We start from the raw sequence: 23011 nt of genomic DNA on the forward strand, positions 1-23011 counted from the left end.
CAATTAAGGTGTGAGAATGTGGCGCATTCTCCAAGCTTGAAAAAACACACCTCTCCTTTTATTAGGAATTTTATTTGTGGTGCACATGAAGAAAAAAATAGAATAGAAAACACGTGAGTTTTTCAACAGTAGATCTGAGAGTTTGGATTTGAAATTATATCCTAATAAATACAAGACCGTTCTCCGATAGACATTTATTTATTGCTTAATGAACCACGGTCAATTTAACGCTTAATTTTTGGAATGGGACCTTCGCTGGCGCACTGAAGAGACGCCCTCTTCCCACCATCATTGTTATTTTTTTATGTAGATAATTAGAAGATGTTCACCCTCCCTTCATATACTACACCTATTTGGAGTTTAAACAGTATACTGGGTGAGACACGGCTATTAAAACTATCTATCCCTCTTTTTATTCACATAAGATGGAATTTGGAACAATTACGCACCATTCTCAATCGTTCCAAATTATTCAAATATTAAATTTGTCCTATTACAATTATCAATAAATGGAATTAACCACTAAGATGTAGCATTTTGACCCACGCATGACGGGAAAACAAAACATCAACACTTTTCTTCAAATACTTAAATATTTGTTCGGTTGTCCAGACTCAGAGATTTGCCTCCTTCTGTTTTACTATCATTCCTTTGAGGCTATTAAACCCGCATTTGTTGGATAATTTAACGCGGTCAGGCGACTCGGGTTAACTCCAACAAAAGAGGTTCAACTAGAGGCGATTTCCCCCCCTCCTGAGTTTTATCGGGTCCCGAAAGAGGATGGTGTGTGTAGATGTGAATGTGTGTGGGTGGGGGCTGGGTTGGGGGTGTTGGAGACGGGCTAGAGGGGTGGGGAGAGAAACCATAGGTGTGTGTGGGGGGTGGTGGTGGTGGTGGTGGTGGTGGGGGAAAGACAAGCTGAGTGTGCGTCTCATCTAATAGAGCCTCGGAGCGCATTTTCTTCCCCGTCATCTCCGTCTGGGCGGTCGGTTCTGCGCCGTGCCGGGGAGACGGCCAGGAGAAGATGCGTTGATGCGAAAGGATATTCTCAGTAGCCGAGTTTAATTGGTGTGATTCATGTCCCTGTTGAGTGGCTGAAACCAATTCATAGCCAAGGAGAAGGAGAGAAAGAAGATAGTGAGGACGAGATTCGCGCAGAGAGCCGCACGCTGGAGTCTTTGGGAATGAAGGAATTATAAACAGGACGAAAAGAGGAGGGACGCACGCCAGCAGGTCAAAGTTTGTTTTGCAGTAGTGGGGGTTTTCTTTTCTGCGGACATCACTGTGCCTCAGATTGACGCCGTGATGGAATGACACTTGGAGAGAGGATGATGGACACTTTGGCACCGGAGCTCCTGCTCAGAAATCCTTCCGTTTCCACCAGGCGCGGTGCTGACCGAGCCCTCAGGACGGTGATAAGTCATTTGTTTTGAAGTGGCAGGGATATCCTCCTCTTGATCGTTTTCTCCCCCCTCGGTCACCAAACAAGAGTGAGAGATGGTGCGCAAAGCGATTCCTCAGAGACTGACGTGCATACTCATCACATTCCCGTTAAGGAGCGCATCTTAAAGAGCTTCTTTCTTCATCAATGTTCATTCTGCTGCTCTGAACTTGTTGAACGGCGTTAAAGAGCTGAGGGACACGGAGAGCCCGGTCCAAGAGGGGCATTCAAGAGATGTAAGTTTTACCTTTTCACTTGTAAAGTTTACTTTTTGAGTTGAAGTAGCTGGTTGTCATCGTTGGGAGTTACTTGGCTTTGGCCTGGATGCGTTTATCTCACATAATGACCAGATGCGGAGCGGGCACAGAGTTGTGGGTCTTTAACTTCTAAAAAACATAAACAACTTTCCAGATTCCTGAACCGCAAAGAATGACTTTTATAAAAATGTAGAAATAAAGTGACCTTGAATGAATCCATAACTTAACACCATTTCCTCAGGTCATTTTTTTAGAGGCGCCCCCTTGTGGAACTTGTTTCCTAATCGTTGTCAATCTATCACGCATTTTGTGTCATGGTCTACCTTTAATACACCATTATATGAGCAAGCTTTTAGCCTTCAGTTAGATTAGTTTTGGTACATGGTCTCAGTAGTGGTTCACTCTACACATGAATTAGTTTCTCATTGAATTCAGACCTGCTTGATTTCAATGCTCGTTTGTGCTCTAAAGTGCAGTGAGTTAGACTTCAGGCGTGACATTATATCATGATATTATTTATAACAGTTATAATCTGCAAGAACCACATGACTTTATCTTGGCTTTGTATTGGGTAATAAACAATTATTCATGCTCATAACTGTTATCATTAAAGATGATTGCCTCAGAGTTCAGAATGAAGGCACGTGCTGGATGGAGGAACAGTAGTATTTAGAAAATGAGATTGCAGCTGTTCCTCTAACTACACCTGCAGTTGAAACAGATGAGTTAATGATCATATTAGACTCAACATTGCAACAATCAATAGTCTTTTTTAGGTCCCTTCTAAACCTCTGTTTTCATTCTTTGATTTCATATTTCATACTCCTGCTTTAATAAAATGACAGGTAGGCCTATAATAAGTCGTTGTATATGGGGTTAAAGTAGCTGTCGCTTTAAACTATGTGGCTGTTCCAGCCTTTTCACAATATTTCCATCTTGAGAGAGCTACCTGGGTGAGCACATTCTTTAGAGCTAAAGTGGACATTTTGAGTCTCTAGACATGTCACTGTGGTTGCAGAATAATGTGCTAGCAGCCTTTTAGGAAAAGTGTCTTTAATAATGCATAAGATGTTCCTGTGTCGCAAAGAGAAGCATGCTTGGTGGCGAGGAGAGGCAGAGGGAAGGAGGGATGGAGGGATGGAGGGAGGGAGGGTGGTGTAGGCGTGATCTTGTCTCACTGTCTCATTGGAGTAACTGACGCCCGAGGGTGTTCAGCTCGACTTGGGGCAGCATTGCCACAGTCACCCTGTCAAAAGTGCTGCTCTCGCACGCACAGTGTGCACGTGGTAGCTTTGGCTGCTCGGGGGGGTGGATGGAGTCAGGAAGAGGGAGTGATATAGGACTGTGGCAGATGCAGCTGGTGGAGGCAAGTGAAGCACGTCTTGAGCAGTCAGGGACTTGCTTGTCTTCAGAGACCTGACCTGTCTGGCTCCAGCAGACTCTGGATTTGAGGAGAGGCAGCAGACACGTCCTGTTAGTAGAATCATTACCTCAGAAGGGTTCAAGCACGGCCAACACCAAAGCAAACATTTCTGATTTTTTATTTTTTATTTTTCAGTTAATCTTTAACGTAGAAAAGATCTCAAACAGGAGAAACAAAAACTCTCAATTAAGGAAATTCTTTCAGGGTTAGAAATTTGTTATGGTCTGGGTTTTTTATTGCAGGCAAGTCATAATTCATCACATCACAGGTGGAAATCAAAACCCAATACAAGCCCAGTTTTGGATAACTGAAACAGATGAACTATTTGTTCTAACCCTGGAGCAGATCCTCAGCTTTGATTCTTTCCGAATCTGCCCACCCATCTCCAACACAGTCAGTTAACCAGCTGTCAGCACTCTACCCATTCGCTACCTGTCATCATTATTAAAAGATCATAAGCCTGCCGATTGAAGGCGGCGACATTTTAAGAAGTGGGAAAGAGCTCTAAGTGATGGGCTGACTCTGAGGCGAGCCCCAGGGATGCATTATAGACATGCTCGCTGCTCTACAGGAACGCTGGCTGTCATGTCTGCAGGACCATGCTCCAATCTCCATATGTTTATTCATGAGGACAGCGGCCCTATTGGCAGATTGTTAACAGGCAAGATTAGGATTTTGGAAAGACAGGTGGAGAAATCTGGTGAGTGGAGCACAGAGAGCAGGCAGGAGTCTTTTTTTTTTTTTTGCGAAGCCCGGCCAGCTTCTATCTTTATCTGTCTTTCATCTGTTTCTGACTGTCTGCCCTCCTGTCTTTCTGCCCTTCTCTCTCCTGCGCTCTTGTTTCTCTTTTAGTAAGGCACTGGTGAGGAATATGAAACAGGTAGAGTCAGAAAAGATGAAAGTAGGTAGAGACAGGACAGAAGCAGGGTCAGAAACTGCCCTTGAAAGTGCATAAAATGCGTGAAATTAAAAATGAAAGGGAGAAAAATAGTCCAGATAGCTGTGGTAACCTTGTAATTATGCCACCGTACTCTGGGCTGAGCACATCCTTTAGAACTAAAGTTGACATATTTTCTTTAAATTTTAGGACATTTTTAATTCGTTGAATTGTTAAACAGTGAGGCAGGCAGGTGTGAAAGTACTGCCCGCTGTGGGCCACCACAGGTGAATCCTGAGAGGTTATGACTTCACATGTCTTACTATTGTGTCCTGGGTGAGAGAAATTGGGGCCTTTTGGTCAAAGAACAACTATTAATGCAGTCTGGAGCAGTTGATTATGTTGGCAACACACAGCCAGCAGCAGGTGAAAATGCTGAACCCACGCAAATCACTAGTCAACAAAAAATGAAACAATCAATGGGCAAAAATTGAGGATGGGAGATGAATTGGTTGGGGACAGAGGAAGGAAACATGGGTCAAAAGAACAAACTGTTTATTTGCCTATATGAAACATAAAAGTAAAGGATGGCATGTATTGCCGCTAAAGAAAGAAAAAGGAGCTGTAACAAGAGGAAGAGGGCATGCAGGGCATAAAATGAAGGGTATGCTCCTTCGTTTGTTCATTTGATGATATGCACGATTTACAAGTGACTCCCCATAGTAGAAGGGAGCGGCTCTGGGGATATGCGTGTAACATTTCCCCCATGATTTGGAGAAAACACTCAGTCACGCTCGAGTGGCCCCGGGGATAAAATGGAAGTGGACACCAGGGGCTGTTTCTCAGGCCCAGAGACAGGAGAGAGGTCGGGTGTAATGGGTGGCTGTTTGGGTGGGTGGGGCGACCTTGCCAGGCAAACAAACCCTCTCGGGCTTAGTGAAAGATTCATGTGTTTGAATATAAAATTGAGCTTGCAGGTTGCAGCACTGGCGGCTTGGTACCTACAGTCCCCTCGTTTGAGGCAGACTGTGAGTGCACACATCACAAACTGGTGTACTCTATGTACTTTACTAGAATTGTATGAAAGTCTATATTAATATATTTGCCCTAAAAGCTACCAGTAGCCAACTTTTTTATTTAATTGCCTGTGTTCAAATTTTGACTTAATGTATGTATTTTTAAACACCAAAAATGTGTTTTTTCATTGTTACTTCACATGAATGTCTGAGCTTCACTGTACAGAACAATTTCTGTGCAAAGTTTGACACTAGAAAGCTGTTTTCACGGGAGAAGAGTTTCTCTGTGTTTTAAATTAGAATTTTGTGACCCCACAGCCAGTTTGAAAAGCTACTGTGGTCCAGCATGCAACTTACACATGAAGTGTGAAAACTTGAAACCTTCAGTGCGCATTAAATGAAGCAGGAGACGTCTCTTGTCCGGTGGTTAAACTTCTGAAATGTAAAATATTTGCATATTTTTTACAGATTCTGGATCTTTCGTTGAGGAGAAGATGTAATTAAATAAGAATTTTTAACCAGGGGATTAAACTTTTTCTCAAAAAAATCACACCAGACACAAATGATCATTCAAAGCAGAATATTTTTTATGGATTTTAAAATATGTCTGGTGAAGATTTTTAAGGTGATTTTACTTGTTTCTAATGGTTGACACCCACACAGGTGAATAACATTTTGGTTTAGGCAATTTTCCTTTTGAAAATAGTTTTAACAAGTAACCATATTTCCCTTGTTGTTACACCTTAAAACTTCAGTTTAAATGTTTCATACTTTATATCTGACTTTTTCATATTTTTTCATATTTGTACTTACTGATAAATGGTGCTAGATAAATATATTTTTGTAGTAACGAGCAAAATGTTTCTACATTATAGGCATTTCTATTCACAGCAGTGCAGAGAAAAAAGCCTTTTTTTTTTTTTAAGTTTAACACCAAAGTAGTTTTTCTGGCCATCACCCTCCCTCACACCCAGCAACCTCCCACTGTTACTGTAAGTGTTTATCGCTCTGTGCCTGTATATTCCTGTACATGGCAGAATTTCAGACTTCCTGTGAGTGCGCCTCCTCTGATGTCCTCAAACCTTGATCGATGGTTGGAGGAAGCAACCTGCCCTAAAATAAACCTTTTTCTCACTTAAAATGCACATCCACACTTCTTCCATCTGCTCTCCTTTTCTCTCCTCACCTTGTCTCCTCGGGGCGACGAAGGGTTATAAGCAGGGAGTAATGAGAGGAAGGGGCCACTGTGTCCAGGACGGTGCAGTGATAATGACCCTGCTTTTGTGATCTCTATTGCTTGTTATCGAAGCCTCGCTAGTGCTTGTTGTCTCATTACCCATGACTCGAACCTCTCTTTATCCAGAGGTTGCATGTGAAGCACACACATACACACACACACACAGCCTTACACACACACATGCAGACACTTTCTGGCCATCTCTTTAGTCTCCTCCTTAACATGGTAATATTATGTCTCTTAATGGGAACAGGGAGCTCGGTGCCAAGAGTTCCTCTGGATAATTGGCTGCCTCCTCACCTGGTGACATCTCCCCCTTTGACATTCTTACATTTTACATTTAAGGTGCTTTATTTCTTTCCCCCTTAACCTCATCCTCCTTCCTCTGTCCTCTGACTTGCAATACTTGCTCTTGTATTTTTTTTATTTTTTTTGCACTGATTTTACATTGTCTTTCTCGATCATCTGCAAAATTGAATCTCAGTTTCCGACCATATCCGTGGATAAGGCTCATTGTGATTGATGTGATGGATTTTTCTATTGCACTAGAATGACCGATATTAAATTCTGTACATTCACCACAGTGTATGCCGTAATATTTCAGTTTGAATCCATTTTTAGAGAATATTTTTTAACTTATCACGTCATGTTTGGAGAATCTCACTTTTTCAGTTTTTTTTTCTGTGATATCTTTTTTTCCAGTAGTATTAAAACATCTTTTTTCTTTCATGTGCCTGCTGCTTTGTATAGGACATAGTGTATTTGTATGCTACGGAGCCTTTGCCCCTGACCTTGGCTGCTCCATAAAATGATGATTTACATTCTATCAGACTGAAATGACTCTGAATGGCACAGGTTGAAAATATCTGACAAAGATGCAGCTCCAGATCTATTATACCTGGTTTACAATGCGTCAAATTTACATTTTGAGGAAGCAAATAAAGATATCAGTATTACCACAACCCTGTATGTCAAATCCTCACATCTTTAGGCCTACAGTTTGTCATTCTCTCTCTATATGGAAGGTGTGTCTTTTAGCGTGTCTTCAGGATTCAGATAGACTGTTAATTGTCAGTCACAATTACACACGTGTCACTTCCTCAATTTGTAACAGCATACGCTCAGCAGCTTATTTTTGTTTATGCTGATATCTGAACTGTGTATACATCGCTGAAACAGTAATGTGTTTGGCCACACACACACACACACACACACACACACAGACTGACTTAGCTGACTGGTTAAGCATTACTAATATGTCTACCGGTCTGTCCGTCCTGTCTCTAACCGTTGTCTCTGGTCTCCATCAGTCACCTGCTGTTTGCACATAACTGTATCTACAGGTTCAGCCAACTGGCTCACTGCTGTGTCTCTGGCCAAAGAGAGATCAAGACACACGCAGGATGTGGACCGCCTGATTTTAAAGACTTTTGAGGCTCAATTCAAAAACAAAAAGGAGGAATAAATATCTGTAAAAGCAGACAATTTGTGATTACATTTCAGATTGATGCCAGTGAAATGAACCGCAAAAGAAAAAAGAGACAGCGGGGTTAGATATTTTCAAGCCTGATGCTCAGCTGTGTTTAAAGGTTTTTCAGTGCAAAAACTTTAGACAAAAGAAAAAGCGAGGCCACAGCGCACAGTGGTTGGCAATTATAAATGGATGTGAATCACTGTATGTGATATAGTGCTGTGGCTCCTGCCATGGACAGATCTGCCACTGATGACATGAAACTTGAAAAGCAGTCATAATGTACGACTGTTTTTATTTGAAAGTAGGACTTTTTATAAAGTAAGTTAAACTCTGGTGTTGGTGTTTTCACTTGCTCACTCTCGTGAAAGGGAAATTAAAGCAGCTGTAACCAATATTTTTATATGAAAGGTGTGAAAGGTGTTGCTTGTATGGATGAACCTCATTGAACTTTGCCGTTCCCCTCAGCTGTACTGAGCTTTCAGTGTCTTTCAATTCATTGTTTTGATTTTATGGCTGAAAGGAGAGAAAACATTGACATTTTCATGTATCATGTGGCCACAAAATGATTATAATGATGCTTCATATCTGCTAACAAGTTTGCTCTGCCTTCAAGTGGCCAAAAAATCAATTAATGCACAAGCTTAATATTTCATGACGTTCAAATGAAAACACTAATTACTCTACAGCAACAGGTCATTATGAAACTGGAAAGAAATATATATCCTTAAAGACAGCACACACACTAAAGGTCACCCCAGAGTCCCTGGTGGATTACTGACTCCAGCGCTCCATGATAGCACTTTAGATATCAGAATTCAATACAGCTGATGTAGCCAGCTTTTTATTTTTGAACTACTTCCGGTACGGCTATATTCATTTACTGTGCAGTGGTTGCAACTATACAGTCTCTTCTTTCCCACCACCCCTCTTGTTATGGACACAGTGAAAGTAGTTTCTTCCTGCCAAAGCAGACGTTAAACTGTGATATGTTACATGGCCAGTTGTAGTGTCATGTTTCTCGTTAGATAGCTGGTAGAGTGAAATTTACAGCATTAAGCAGAGTGTTCTACAGTATTGTTCAGTATCTATGATTAAGACTGCGTGTTTTGATGTCTCGCTTCATTTGATGCGAGACATCAAACCGTCTTGGTCAAAAATGACCATGGTTGAATAGAATATGACTTATGACAATTCTTCATGTTTTCATGTTCTTGAGGTTTCACCCCAGCCCATGCAGTTTGGAGTGTGAGGAGTGTGTAAGGTGGGTGAGGGGGTGTGAGGTTGTGGGGACGGCTGTAACACTGTAGGCCTGATACCGCTGAGTGAGATGAGGATTTGGTGTGAAAGCAGCAGGATCCAATTCACCCTGATGGCCTCACTTACTGATTTTCTGTGTTTTGATAGACAACAAACACCAACATGGCACCTCTCTCTTACACACATCCAGCTTTCTATTCACATGTACACCATTTAACCACGCCATGGTTTCCTTACTGTCGGTTTCTATTTCCATAAGGGAGGTACAGTATATTTACCCCCTCCCTCCTCTGTTTCTTGTTTCTCCGCAGTGCCAGATCGCCACACAGGACGAGGACTATGACTGACAGCCAGGCAAGCTGAGGAGACCTGTCACTCATCTTCCTATCAGCGTGTCAGGGGGCTATCTCCTTCTTACCTCCCCCCTCTTCCTCCACCTTCTCCTGCACCGTCCTCCTCCCTCCCTCAGTCCTCTCCTCTTATCTTCTCAATGGGCTGGTAACCTCAGCATCATCATAGTTATCCACCACTCCAGAAACCTGAGAGAGAGAAATAGTGAAAAAAAGACAAAAAAAAAAACAAGACACTTCTGAACTGACCCTTGCTCCACCTGAAGGGAGTGTGGCATGCCTCCTCACTCCAGCTGAGTGTGTTGTAGTAAGTGGAAGTAGCAGAGGGATCCCTTGTTCATAAACCTTCAGAAGGAGATACAGCTCCTTGAGAAGGAGCTGAGAGAGGACCAGTCATGCGTTTCAATTTCGTGTTGACGCTGCAGGCGCTGTGGACCGCTCTTTGCCAGGCGGCCATGCAGCACTACCCTGCAGCATGGGGCCACTACGATGTATGTAAGTCCCAGGTTTTCTCAGATGAAGGCCTAACCTGGGACTACATGGCCTGTCAGCCAGAGGCGGCAGATATGACCCAGTACCTGAAAGTGACTCTGGATCCCCCCAACATAACCTGTGGAGACCCTCCAGAGACGTACTGCGCCCTGGTGAGTACAACAGCCCAAATATCTTCCCCTTAAAAAAAAACTTTACACTTAGTTAAAAAAAAAAGAAAACTAAGGCAGCTTTCTTATCTGTGTCTGTGTATCTTGTATCTACTCAGCTTGTTCTGACCCCAGAGCTGTAACAGACACTTTCAAAGCCTGTGTGACTCAGATACACGGCTGCAACTGAAGAAATAGAGGTTTCTGCCCATTGACGTCATGTTCTGCTGTTTAGAGAGCTGCTTCTCGGTGTGCACTGCAAACACTGTCTGATGCGCTGTTGATGATGCTTACTTGCAGAAAACACTGTGTAATGTGACTTCACCAATGAAAACACACATCTCGCTCCCCACACACATCAGAGTTGCAAAAAATACAGTTGCCTCAGTCACTGTGTGTTTCAAAGGGAGAATGTGTGTCTTTTTGCCACAGTTGGATGAGTGAGTGGCCTAAAAATTCAAACAATGTCTGGATGAAATAGTGCAAAGGTGAACTAAAAATACAACATGAGAACTTAAGTGGAGTACTGTTTCAAGTGCAAAATCCCCAAGGCTAGTTTCCTTTTCCCAATGTAGTACTGTTTTTTTTTTTTAGACTCAATTCATCATTGATCATTTCTCAAACTTAAAATGTATTTGTCGAATCTAGGGCTACTTTTTACTTTGGACACAGTTGTCTCTCGTCAGTCACTTTGTTTCTCAGTGCTCACTTCTATCTCTGTTATTTGGCCAAGCCAAGCTATCCAAGTGGCTTGATATGGATGGCGGGGTCAGTTGGTTGGACCTTCAGTCTACCACTTTTCTCCAGACTGAAATATCTCAACAACTGTCAGACAGATCGCCATGAAATCTTTTTCAGACATTCGTGGTCCTTGTACCGTCTGACTTTTTCACCACCATGAACTCAGAGTTTTGGTTTTGATTGACACATCTCATCATCTATTGAATGGATTTGCCATGAAATTTCTCAAAAAATCCTTTGGTCAATCCTTTGCTTTTCCTGTACAGCCAAAATTTTAATTTGGCCGGTACTTTGGTTAATGACATCCCCATCAGCCTCAGCTGATAAGTCAGCTTGCTGACATGCTAAACATGGTAAACATTATAGCTGTTCAACACCACTATGTTTGCATTGTCACTGCGAAAATGTTAGCATGCTGACATTAGCATTTAGCTCAAAGCAGCACTGTGCAGGCTGCAGACTCTTGCTATTGGCTGTATGTCTTGTTATTAAACGAAACAGAAACATAATAATGCAACTTCCTGTGCAAAGGAATGTTCATGTTTTTCAACTGGCAACAGGTCAAATCATTACTGTACAGTTTCAATCATAGAGATAAGGAATCTTAATTTCCTTTTTTGCGTTACAAAATTGATCCAATTAGCTTTTTTTTAAATTTTGTTTTGCTTAAAGTTGTTTTATGACTAAAAACACTTGACTTCCAAAGAGGCTTTTTAAGATAAAGAACTAATTAGCTATTTTTCTGTTAAATTCCACAAAAACTGAATGTGAAAGTCTTGTTGAATCAAAGAGCAGATTTGCCATGACTGACTTGCTAATAAAGGGCTCCACACTGGTAAAATCATGAGGACTTCAAAGTGATGTTTCGTAGATTGAGAGGGATTTTATATTTAAACAGCGCGATAATAAGCAGTGATTGGTTGATTGGTTTACCCTTTGATGCTGTTGATTCTACAAATTATATTGCAATCATGAAAATCACAAATTCCTTGTGGAGCTGAAAATAAAATGAGCAAAAGATGCATATTGGGTCAAGTATTTAATTAGCAAATCGTCCTCCTCCTTATTCCGGGTCCTTTCCACTTTGAAACTCACAGCTGGTTGCCTCAGATTAACGCTAAATGATGAGTCCATTTTGGGCCGTCGTTTATTACCAAGTCATCAAAGATTCTCTCAGAACAAACGCACTTCTCAACAGCTTCAAGAGCTCTTTAGATAAATAGTGAGATGTTCCAGGAAAAGTAGTAAGTTGAGGATTATAAATAGACAGTTGCCATCAGCAGAAAGTCAGCTGAGAGGAGAGACAGAGGAACAGAGAGGGATTAACAAAATACAGATGACAAAGAGTGAGTGAATGATCAAGAGAGAAGTGAGAAGGAGTGAACATGGGGGGAGACAAAGCCTCAGAGGACTCTGTGCAAAGCATACTGTGACTAAAGAACTAATATCTCCTGCATGGGGCGGGATGGAGGCTCCGAAATGTGAATAATTCAACATGTTTTGTAGCTAATGTGTTTTATTCATAGGACACATTATTCAGACTGACATCTCCCAGGCACTTTTGAAAAATGCTGACTCCCATGATCGGCCAAGGTTGGTTGAAGGCACAGTGAGTTTGGCGGCGGGGATGGGATGGGAGGTCATGTTCAAAACGGGTCACACTCCCTTCTCCCTCCAGGCGGCCCCGTGACCTCTGATTGATCCACATTTGAACCTGAAGTGTGTCTGGTGGAGCTTTGCAGCAGCTGTGTTGTGGATAAATTGGCTGAGTTTGGGGTGAACAGCGGTCAGCCGTGTCTGATTCTTCACTGGAGCCATTCCATTTCTAGATGCACAGTTGAAACTGGGTTTATTATTATTATTATTGCCAGCCTTTTAACAGTCTGATGATCGCTTATTGAATTAGTGGGAGTTTGCCCCGCGATGCCGCCCTCATGTCTCCGGCAGTCAATGTGATAGGAGTGCTTCAATTAAACAGGCCGTGGTTAGCTCCCACATAACCATTTCCTCTCTCTACTGTACTCCACTCATCACAAATCACACAAACATCAGTGAAATATGACCCCTGCCGCTTACCATCGAGTCCAATTCACTGCAATTGGTTTATGTTTACCCCAGGCAGTAACGTGGCTCCAAATCAACAATGGAATAATTATCATTGATATTCCAGCTACTCTGACTGCCAGTATGCTGCTGCAATGCCAATAGTGCTTTGTATCGTAAGTCAAATCGTTGCAAATTCGGGGCAATTATCATTAGGCCGCGTTATCGGAGAATTTCATCTCTCTGGTAATTGATTTTGCACTCACAGAGGCGGGTGTATTTTAAAGCCTAGTGTCTGCTTCCTGGAGTGCTGAAGGTAACAGACACCGAAGCCTGACGAGAGGAGAGAGGGAGACAGAGGGAGATGCAGCAGCTCGAGGGCGTGGTGCTTATATGAGCATGGTTATCTCAGGTTGCGGCCTTCATCCCAGGGTCACAGATAAAGGAGGACAGCATCACACACACACACACACACACACACACACACACACACACGCACACACACACACACACACACACACACACATACATACACATACGTACACACATACACACAGCACTTTCCCCAGTAAAGACTTTCATTCTGCTTCTAGCCCAGTGACCTTTTCGATAGCAATAAGCTGGCATTCACTGAACTCTGGCACACGAATCTGCCATCATATGAGATTTCACTGTCCCCTCCAGTTAGACTCTGACTGGCCTTTAAAAACCTGGACAGGTCGCACACAGTCAACCCGGTGATGATTGAGTTTGTGCAGGGTTCAGGAGAGCAGCTTTGACTTAATACAGAAATGACTGCGGAAGAAACTGATTCTCGTTAACCAACTTGTCCCAAAATCACTAACTGACAGCTCTGATTGTGCACTCTTAAAACCTTCAACCTTTGAAAACACAAACACTTCCTGGTAGTCAATGCGAATAATGACGCTACAGTTAGATGAGTTGGCCAGTGCAGATAGATTAAACTGAGCAGCAATTGTGCTTTCTCTATGTCTAGCTCCTCACCCATACAGTGTATAGAAGGACTCTCAACAGTATTATCAGTGTTTCATTGACTATCCTGCAGAGATATGTGCTTTAAACTGAAATGACGTCCAATCCAACACTCCAGCACACCAATACAAAACTTTCATGTGTTGGTTCTTCTTTGATGCACATGGCATTAAACGTAGAAGAATTACCTTTCTAGGCGTAATTCCATAATTTATACTAAAAACCATACTTGAATGTGTTTGTGTGTGTGTGTGTGTGTGTGTGTGTGTCTGTGTGTCTGTGTGGATGTCTTCTTGTATTCTCATGCAAGTGCTGAATGTCTCTATTTGTGCCATCAATTTACAACCAGGAAATGCTGATGAATGCTGAAACCTGAGTCCCGGCAGGCCGGTGCATTTCATAGCCAATCAACTCTAAATGAGGAAACGAGGAAGATTATTAAAAAGGCCGTGCAGCATGTGGCTTTTTCCCATTTTAGCATGCGAGATCATTAAAGCTGTGCCATGATAAGAAAAGGTAAATCACCAATACTGTCTTAATTCTTCCGCTTAGCTAATGAGACAAGTAATGTGATGGACTGACTGAAGCTTTAAAAAATGGACGCCTGGCTCTTTCCTAACCATTAGCAAAGCTGGATGAGCCTGTAAAGGAAGCCTTAGTGGAGCATGTGGTATTTATTTGTTCCACTAAAGCGGCTTTGTTTTCATTTTTCTCTCAACATTCTACTGTGTGTACATGTTTAAATCTCTGTTTGACTTCAATTGTCATATGATGATGTTTGGAATGTTTGAGTCACACTGTATACTGTTTACTCATGCAGAAAGTACTTCTGCATGTAGCACATAAGTTTTATGGATGGTGCATTATGCTATGCAGTACACATTTGAGGTAAATAAAACACAGCAAGATACTGCAGAGAGATACAAAGACCGAAAACAGTGTCCTTGTTCCAGTGTTATCAGTTATTATTAAGTGCTGTGTAATTTCAGCCCTGTTGAACAGTTAATCAGTCAGCATTAATTAACAGAAAACAAGATTCTTTACAAGAAGTGGTGATTAGATATTTGATTAGAACATTAATAGATCATCAATAGATGGTGTATTGCTCATCAGACCCATCAGAGATTTCCAGCACACAAGCAACACTCACGCTGATAAATTCGAGCCACAACATGTTTGATATGTGTTTGCTGTCTAATATCCCAGAGCCTGTTCAGGCATCAGGAAAGAGTTTTCTAGGTGTGTTGGACAATAAATGCAAGCGAGGGTGCCGTGAGCTCCCTCTTACATTGTGATATACAAATCTGACCTTTTCCTAAGCTGATCCTGATTAGAGGTTTCAGACAGACAAGGCGTTTTAACTCCCCCGTACCCTACCCACCCCACACTCACACACTGTGCCGCCTCTCAACAGGCTCCACGTTGACATTTCCTTGAGAAACGAGTGTGCTGTCAGCAGCAATATGTCTCATCTCTTATTGTAACACTCAGTCAATGCAAGGGTTAGAGGAGATGAGAGGGAGAGAAAAGAGACGGCGGCTCTTTCTCCAGGCTGCACTGTTGTCTGTGACATTCGGTCTCATAAACTTGTTCAACCTGGCTTTTCTTTTGTCAGGGGGTGAAATTTCAAAAATGAGCAGAAAGGTGACTTTACAGACCTGCAGATCGACTTTGAAAAAGGTCAGTTTTCCGGAATGTAGTTGCAATTAACCAGCATTGAAAAACAAATTACTCATTCAATAGAACTGTTTAATGTCAAAAGATTTCAAAGGTTTATTAAAATCCGTGACATAGGTAATTCCAAAATCCGTGCAGCATAACTCATTGTTTTTTTATTTGATTAGTGATAGCTATCTGGTGTTATTATTTCAGCCCAATTCACCAACAGGCAGCGTTTGAGACTTGACTGAATTTTTCACTCATGGTCTTAATCTGTGCTCAAGCGAACTCTTTTATGTGATTTAATTAGCCTAATCAACCCACAACAAACATTTTCAATTTGAAACTAAGGTAGAACACACTGCATTATTCAATGAATTCAGTTCGCAAAACACACCTTAATTCAGACAAACAAAATTCTCTGGTCTGATGAAACCAAGATTGAACTGTGGTCTCAAGTCTAAGGGTGATGTCTGGACAAGACCAGGCACCTCTCATCACCTGCCCAATATCATTCAAGAAGTGAAGCATCAGGGTGTGAGGTTGTTTTTCAGTGGCAGGGACAGGGAGACTGGTCAGGGTTGAAGGAAAACTGAATAAAGCAAAGTACAGAAATATCCTTGACCTGATTGAGAGCACTCAAGATCTCAGACTGGGCTGAAGGTTCACCTTATCGCAGGACAATGACTCGAAGCACACAGCCAAGACAATGCAGGAGTGGCTTAGGGAAAACTCTGTGAATGTCCTTGAGTGGCCCAGACAGAGCCCTGACTTGAACCTAATCGAACATCTCTGGAGAGACCTGAAAATGTCTGTACACCAACAGTACCCTTGCAGCCTGAGAGAGCCTGAGAGGATCTGCAGAGAAGAACAGCAGAAAATCCCCAAATCTACGTGTGCCAAGCTTGTGGCGTCATACCCAAGAAGACTTGAGGCTGTAATCGCTGCCAAAGGTGTTTAAACTAAGTACTGAGTAAAGAGTCGGAATACTTATGTCAACGTGATATTTCAGTTTTTCCGTTTTAAAACATTTACAAAAATGTCTAAAATGATATTTTTGCTTTGTCATTGAATGTATAGTAGGGGTTTGTGTAGATTAATGAGGGAAAATTAATGTAAAGGATTTTAGCACAAGGCTTCAACATAAAATAATGTGAAAAGTGAAGAGGTGTGAATACTTTTTGAATGTGCTGGACACATACATGTGCTTCTCTGGGACCACCCCCATAAGGGTTTTAAAGCACTATGCTGCTCCTAACCCAAGAAACCAACTTTCCAATACAATAATTTGACTACACAAATTAAATATTTTCTAACTAACACAGACTAACATTAATCAGATTCTCCTGCAGGTCCTATAGTTGTAACCTCCAAATCGGATTCATTGCAACCTGCAGCCTGCTCACCTTTTTCCCTTGTTCCCCTAATTTGAACCCAGCAGCATAACAAGCTTTCTTTTTGTAGCCTGATACATTCAGCTGAAACTCTACCAGTGCACTGAGAATAGGTCGAATATTGTCTAACACAGCACAGAGCGGTCGGACAGTCAGACTGTATCTATCTAAGCAGTGTGAAGGTTATACACACTGCGGTCACAGGAGGATCTCATCATATTCTCTCCCACCCATCCTGTGTCATAAACTTTGCATGAGCATTGGGTGCTGTCTGAATTTTTATCATTTTCTTATTTCCTCAAACCACTCGTTCTTCCAGGCCTTCAAGCGCCAACACAAACAGACTTGTCAGCCAGCCCAGACTGGGCTCAAGAGAAGTCCATTAAACAGGTGTTGGCAGAAAATCCCACACTTCCTGTTATGGGCATGTTGTGGCTCAGCATAGACCACAGACCGCGTAAGACTGAGTGAGGAAACATCCAGCCTTACATATTCTGCTACATAGTCTTGTGTGTGTGTGTTTATATGTGTGACACATTTACTTAGTGAGTGGTTTTGTGTTTTTTTTTTTGGAACCCTTTAGAAACTCCAGGAAATTTTATTATTAATGTCAGCTGGTGATGTACATTTGGTCAATCTTTTCTATTGAACAAAAGACAATGTTCTGACCTGACAGTCAAATTAGAGAAAAAAATTCTTGTTGGTGACTGATTTTCCTAAAACTTCAGTTCCCTGGTCAGAACAAAGCTCGGTGAGCTGTGAACTTCACAGTTCTCGACAAACTGACACACAGACCAGAGACCTACAGCAGTAAAGCCACACTTGACTGATTTTGGACTGAGTAGAATTTGGACCTGGTCAGACTTGGATTACAGGTTAAAAAAGCAAAAAATGACTAGCATGTTAGCAGCTTGGTACATTATCAGAGATAGGGCTACTTTGATTAGTCCTCATCCTAAAAGCCTTTTCTCTTGTAACATTAAAAGGGAAACACACTGTTTCCGAAAAACGAACAGTGAAACAAAACTTTCACATCTGCCTTCTTTGTTGAAGTGTGTAACCTAAGCAGCAAAACAGGGTTATGTTATGATCAGATTCTTATTTGGCGAGGGTTATTCAGCATGTGTCGGCACATTATCCCAGCTGGTTAATTAGCCCTGGTGCTAACCTTGAAGACACAGCAGATAGGCAGAATAAATTTTGTTGTTTGTTACCAAGTGCTACCAGATCCAAGCTGAACGGATAGTATAAGTGTTAATATTGAATTTTATTTTGGTGGTGCATTTGCAGCTGTCCCGCCAACAGTCTGTTGACATGTCTGTGGTGCTTTTCACCAAGTGGGAGATATCATCGCTGTCTGAAATTCACAATATCTCCAACTCAGAGTTACAAGTCAGAGGCTGATGTGAATGGTTTGTCCTACTCAGCTGGTTGTAATTATGGTTTAAAGGACAGCAAGTGAAAGTGGCACTGACTAGCTCACTGCAATACAAGAGCAACACGCTTTTCTACCATCATCATCATCAGCATCATCACCTCTAACATGATCAGCACCCTTTTCACCTATTACCTTCTCTGTCTCTACATCATTATTATGACATTTTATTTTCCTATTTTTCAGTTTGAATGGAAATGAGGGTTCTGTTAAAAAAAAAACAAACAAAAAAAAAACAGGAAGCTGTGTTTACTTCCTGGGAGAAAAGTTTGTAAAAGTGAAGTTAGTGAAAAGTTGGTATGCAGACAACATCAGGTGTTGCTCTGTGATGTTGCGCTTTGTGAGTGTGTGACTCGTCTATCTGGGCTCCATCAAGGCGTTCAGTGTTGCCTCACCGTTTACACTGCCATAACAAGATAACAGGGGGCCTCCTTGACTCCAGCCTCCCACAGGGTTTTCTGTTGACTTTTTTTTTTGTAAAGTTTGGAGCAAAACAATTCCTCCTTTGCCATAAAGTCTGGAGGAGGAAAGCTTGGAGAGGCTGAAGAATGGAAAATCTCAGTATCTTTTTTTGTACGTGTTTACATATGAAACTATAAGTTAGACTGTGAAAGAGCCACTCGGAAAATATTCTCTTGCACAGTCAATAGGAGAAGGGCTACTGTTTCATTTTGGGAAACAAAAACATTGTATTTCACTCTTATTCAGCTTTGGTTTCCAGGTACTGAAATGATGAATTCCCAGAAAATTAGTATTGAATATAAGTCAAGAAAGGAATGATCTCTCATAGCTCAGATTTAGCCTCTGAATATGTTAAAGGCTCTCGCTATTGACTACAAGTCAGCCAGAAATATCGCATTGTCTCATTGTTAAATGCTCACTGGATTTGAGGACCTGTGCATAATATGAACCAACCGTATCTTCACAGTCTGATTTCTATGACACAGGGATTTTTTTCTCTCTCCCACATATAGGCTATTATTTGACGAAGGCATTTTTACTCCCTTTTCTCTTCTATTGCTCTTTGGGCTCTAAATCCCTTGTGTGGCAATGGGGACTTTTGTTACATTTCACAGTTCATCACTCATGGAAAATTATGGTCTGGAAGCCCCCTCCCATCATCCCCCTCCACTCCTTCTACCTCCGTGCATGAGGCTCGGGAGTAGATGGAGATAGAAGTAGTGGGCTGCTGGAGAAATCTGTTGACTTTTAATTGCTCTTTGAACCTCTGGGGTAGATTTCCCAGACTTCCCTTGCTTGAACACTGATCTTCACAATATCCCCCTCCCTCTTTGGGAGATGGCTAGCAAATGAAAAGCACACCACTCACACAGGCCAATACAGACAAGCTTATACAGAGCCTCAAGCATGGCATACGGTGGCATTCATATTTAGAGGCTCTCATGATTTCTTTTATTTGTGTTGGGGGCTTTTAATGTTAATTGCAACAGATAAGTGGGGGTGTTCTGAATGGAGCAATCCCAGTAATCCCATCCCTCATTTTTATCCATTGTGGGGGGTCAGATATTCCCGCAGCCGTGGCAGACGCTCTCCCACCTCTGCTCAGCATTTCAAAGCAGCAGGGCCTCCCGTCCCTTATCAGCACAATAAATACCTTTTTTTGGACTGACTGGTGTATGTGGTATGCATGTGTGTTTGCCTCTGTCTGTTTCTATTTGTGTGTGTATCTACATTCACACCAAAGGCTTTCATGATTTCTGAACTGCAGCTCACATCTTACTGTTTCAGATGACTGTTCACATCTATTTTCGGATGCGAGCTGCTTTATATGCCACACTAATGTGAACTGCTATGTTGGTGTAAAAAAAAAAAAACAAGGGTGTGCAAAATAGGTTTCTTAACATCACTGTGTTTCTCAGCCAAACTACAATTACACCAGTGTTTGTCTCAGGTGAGAAACATTTACTCACTGTCATGGCAACGCTCACAAATCCAGACTGCAGCATTCAAATACGAGTTACATGTAGGCCACGTACCTCGGGATCAGTTTTGTATGACGTATTCATGTCACCCTGACTGGAACTGAAAAACTGCAACTGCAGCTTTTTTCCCATTTCAGACACATTAGAAACAAATCATAAAGAAGGAATAAAACCTGGGAAATGTGGCACCTTCAGCTGCAGCCTTTGAAAAAGCAGAGTAAGAGATTTAATGCGTGTCATTTCTTGACGTCAAAACAAAACCATTTACAAAGAGAGGGACAGGAAACCTGCTGAGGAACATCAAATGATTAACGGTTTTAAAGTGGGGTATGACCTGATGCCAAACATTATACTTGTTGACTCAAAGCATTAATGAGTACTTATTTAACTCAGAGGAATGATGCACAATATTTCAAGTGGAAGCCACTTTCACAGAAGTTTAATGTTTTTCTTGCCTGTTTGGTCTCAGCGGCTTTCCTCTGTGGAGCATCTCTTTCCTCTCAGACAGCTTTTAGGCCCATTCAGTCTTCCTCCTTGTTTGAGGGAAATGTGAGGCCGTCACCCTGACAGGCTTGGAAAAAGACTCCTGGATTACCTTGACTGACAGCTCCCAAACCATGAGATCTGTTGTGTCTGGCCCGCACTGAGCATAGGGCAAACTCTGAATCAATAGCAACGCTATCAGTGATGGAAATTGAATGCTGAATCTGAACACTGAGTACCCCCTCATGAACTGCATAAGAGCATTTTTCTGCTGCAATCATCTCAGGTATTTTTCTCCCTGGCAGATATGAGTACAGACGCAGCTAAGAGAGTGTAAGTTTGTTGGGCAGTGCACCCTTCTGGAGCATCAAAAATAGAACTCAGGGAGATGAGAGGCCACAGACGGAATTGTCTTTAAAGAGCCCAGTCGACAGTCATTTAAAGTGATATTATACTTTCCTGTGCGCTCAGCTTGATCCTCACACTGAGAAGTAATTTGACATTTGCTGCCACGTGTCATTTCAGATGACTACCCACTGAAAGTTGCAAACAGGCTGGATTACAAGTTCAAAAAGAGAGCAGACAACAAAACAAGTCAAATGAAGTGACATTTCTGCGAGAAACATTATCAAACCCATACAGGGATACACATTTTAAACATTACACACAACTATAAGAGCTGTCACAGAGATTCAACTTTTGGGAGAGCTCTAAAATGGCTCCTCTGTGCACTGTCCTAGACATGACGGAGTTGCTTTGTAAGCTAGTGTCTGCCCCGCAGAGGGAACTGGAGTGGTCAGCGTGCACAACAGAGGCCTGGAAAATGTGCTTGCTTAATTAAAGAAGGAGAATAACCAGTGCAGCTATTTACACCTAATTCTGACATAAATCTGCAGTTATCGCACTGGCGAGACTGTCCTCTCCCCAATTTAGGAAGGACCTGAGAGCTTTTCCTTAATAAGCAATCCTCCTGATTAAGCGGAGGCAAGAGTTACAGTCTCTTTCTGTGGGAGAGAAAAGGACAAGAGAAGCTGAATTTAACTAGAGGGGAGGTGGTTAGCAAAGTGCTGTCATGGATATTGAGATGGTTAGCATTTTATTAACCCGAGTCAGGACAGAGAGAGAGCAATTGGTAAATTGGGTGTAGACTTGCAGTGTCTGCAGGACGCTGGCCTAAGGGTGCTGGGATATAGACACTTGGCATTTCAACCTCTCCATCTTCTAAGCCATCCACTCAGGCAATACTGTCTGCCTCAGTTCATTTCTCCACTAATTAGCAAGTTGTTTTATTTCCTGTGGCTGCTAAACTAGTTTCAGTCATTTTGTTCAGACCTTACTGTCTGGAATGAGAGGACAGGGAATGGAAACATCTCCCACTAGGTGCCAGGCACTTGTCAGCAAAGCATGATGTGACAAGGGTGCAAACGGTAATCTGTTCATTATGTTCGCAAGGACAGCGAGCGATTGAGAGGCTTGGCGTGGAAATGCATTTTACATCCCCTCTGTCTGCGCATCAGAGGCTCTAAATGAAATGATTTAGTTAGAGGTGCCAGGCATTAGCTGTTACTCTGGGACACACATTGTTGTCACGTTGAAGGCTCTCTTTCAACGACATTCAGCATGGCTTCAGACTATTCCCCCACCGTAAACACGGGGGCGATACGCCAAGCTGCAGACTCTGTGGCAGAGAGCGTTGGCGTTTGATATGAGTCTGCTACCCCCTCCTTGCCTGAATTCCCTTGGATCTCATCAAGAGCTTTCTTCTACTCGTATTATTAACTGGCTTGCTGTCTTGCCATCACCCTTACTGCTTTAGAAAATACCAGAGAAATACTGAGAAGCAGACTATTACAGATCAGTTGTCAATTACATGAATACCAAATTTTTATATGGGTGATACATTTCTCTCTGGCCTGCCTTGTGCAGTGTGGTGTTTTCATATCTCTCTTTTCATGCTCCAATGGTACTGAAATGGTGGTTTGTTGCCTGCATGTATGTCAACACGATGGTGCGTTGCAGTGGTAAATAGTAAATGGACTGCACTTATATAGTGCTTTTCTTGTCTTATTGACCACTCAAAGCGCTTTACAATACTTGCCATATTCACCCGTTCACTCACACATTCATACATCACACCGATACACACATACATACACTGATGGAACAGCCATCAGGGGCAATGTGGGGTTCAGTATCTTGCCCAAGCACACTTCAACACAGCCTGGAGGAGCCAGGGATCAAACCACTGACCTTCTGATTCTGATGGACGACCTGCTCGACCTCCTGAGCCACAGTGAAAAAAAAGGGGAGGCAACAAAAACTACTTTGGACAGACGCAAAAACAAAA

At 42.2% G+C, this 23011-nt stretch overlaps 1 protein-coding gene across 6 annotated transcripts in view; it reads left to right on the plus strand.

Moving 5' to 3' along the window:
* Window positions 1-23011, plus strand: part of ntng1 (netrin G1) — a 103443-nt gene that overhangs the window by 1048 nt on the left and 79384 nt on the right. For 4 of the 6 annotated variants that reach the window (XM_022754122.1, XM_022754120.1, XM_022754124.1 and 1 more), the window contains exons 1-2: window positions 982-1677; window positions 9294-9976. The exons of 1 other annotated variant lie outside the window; for it this stretch is intronic. In XM_022754122.1, the coding sequence (XP_022609843.1) occupies window positions 9728-9976 (249 nt within the window). In that variant the 5' untranslated portion in view covers window positions 982-1677; window positions 9294-9727. Of the gene's footprint in view, window positions 1-981; window positions 1678-9293; window positions 9977-23011 lie in introns of those variants that run through there. One more of the 6 variants, XM_022754121.1, reaches the window with a different exon arrangement.

The sequence above is a fragment of the Seriola dumerili genome, unplaced genomic scaffold (genome assembly GCF_002260705.1).
Source record: "Seriola dumerili isolate Sdu_G_001 unplaced genomic scaffold, Sdu_1.0 BDQW01000216.1, whole genome shotgun sequence".
NCBI classification, from domain to species: domain Eukaryota; kingdom Metazoa; phylum Chordata; class Actinopteri; order Carangiformes; family Carangidae; genus Seriola; species Seriola dumerili.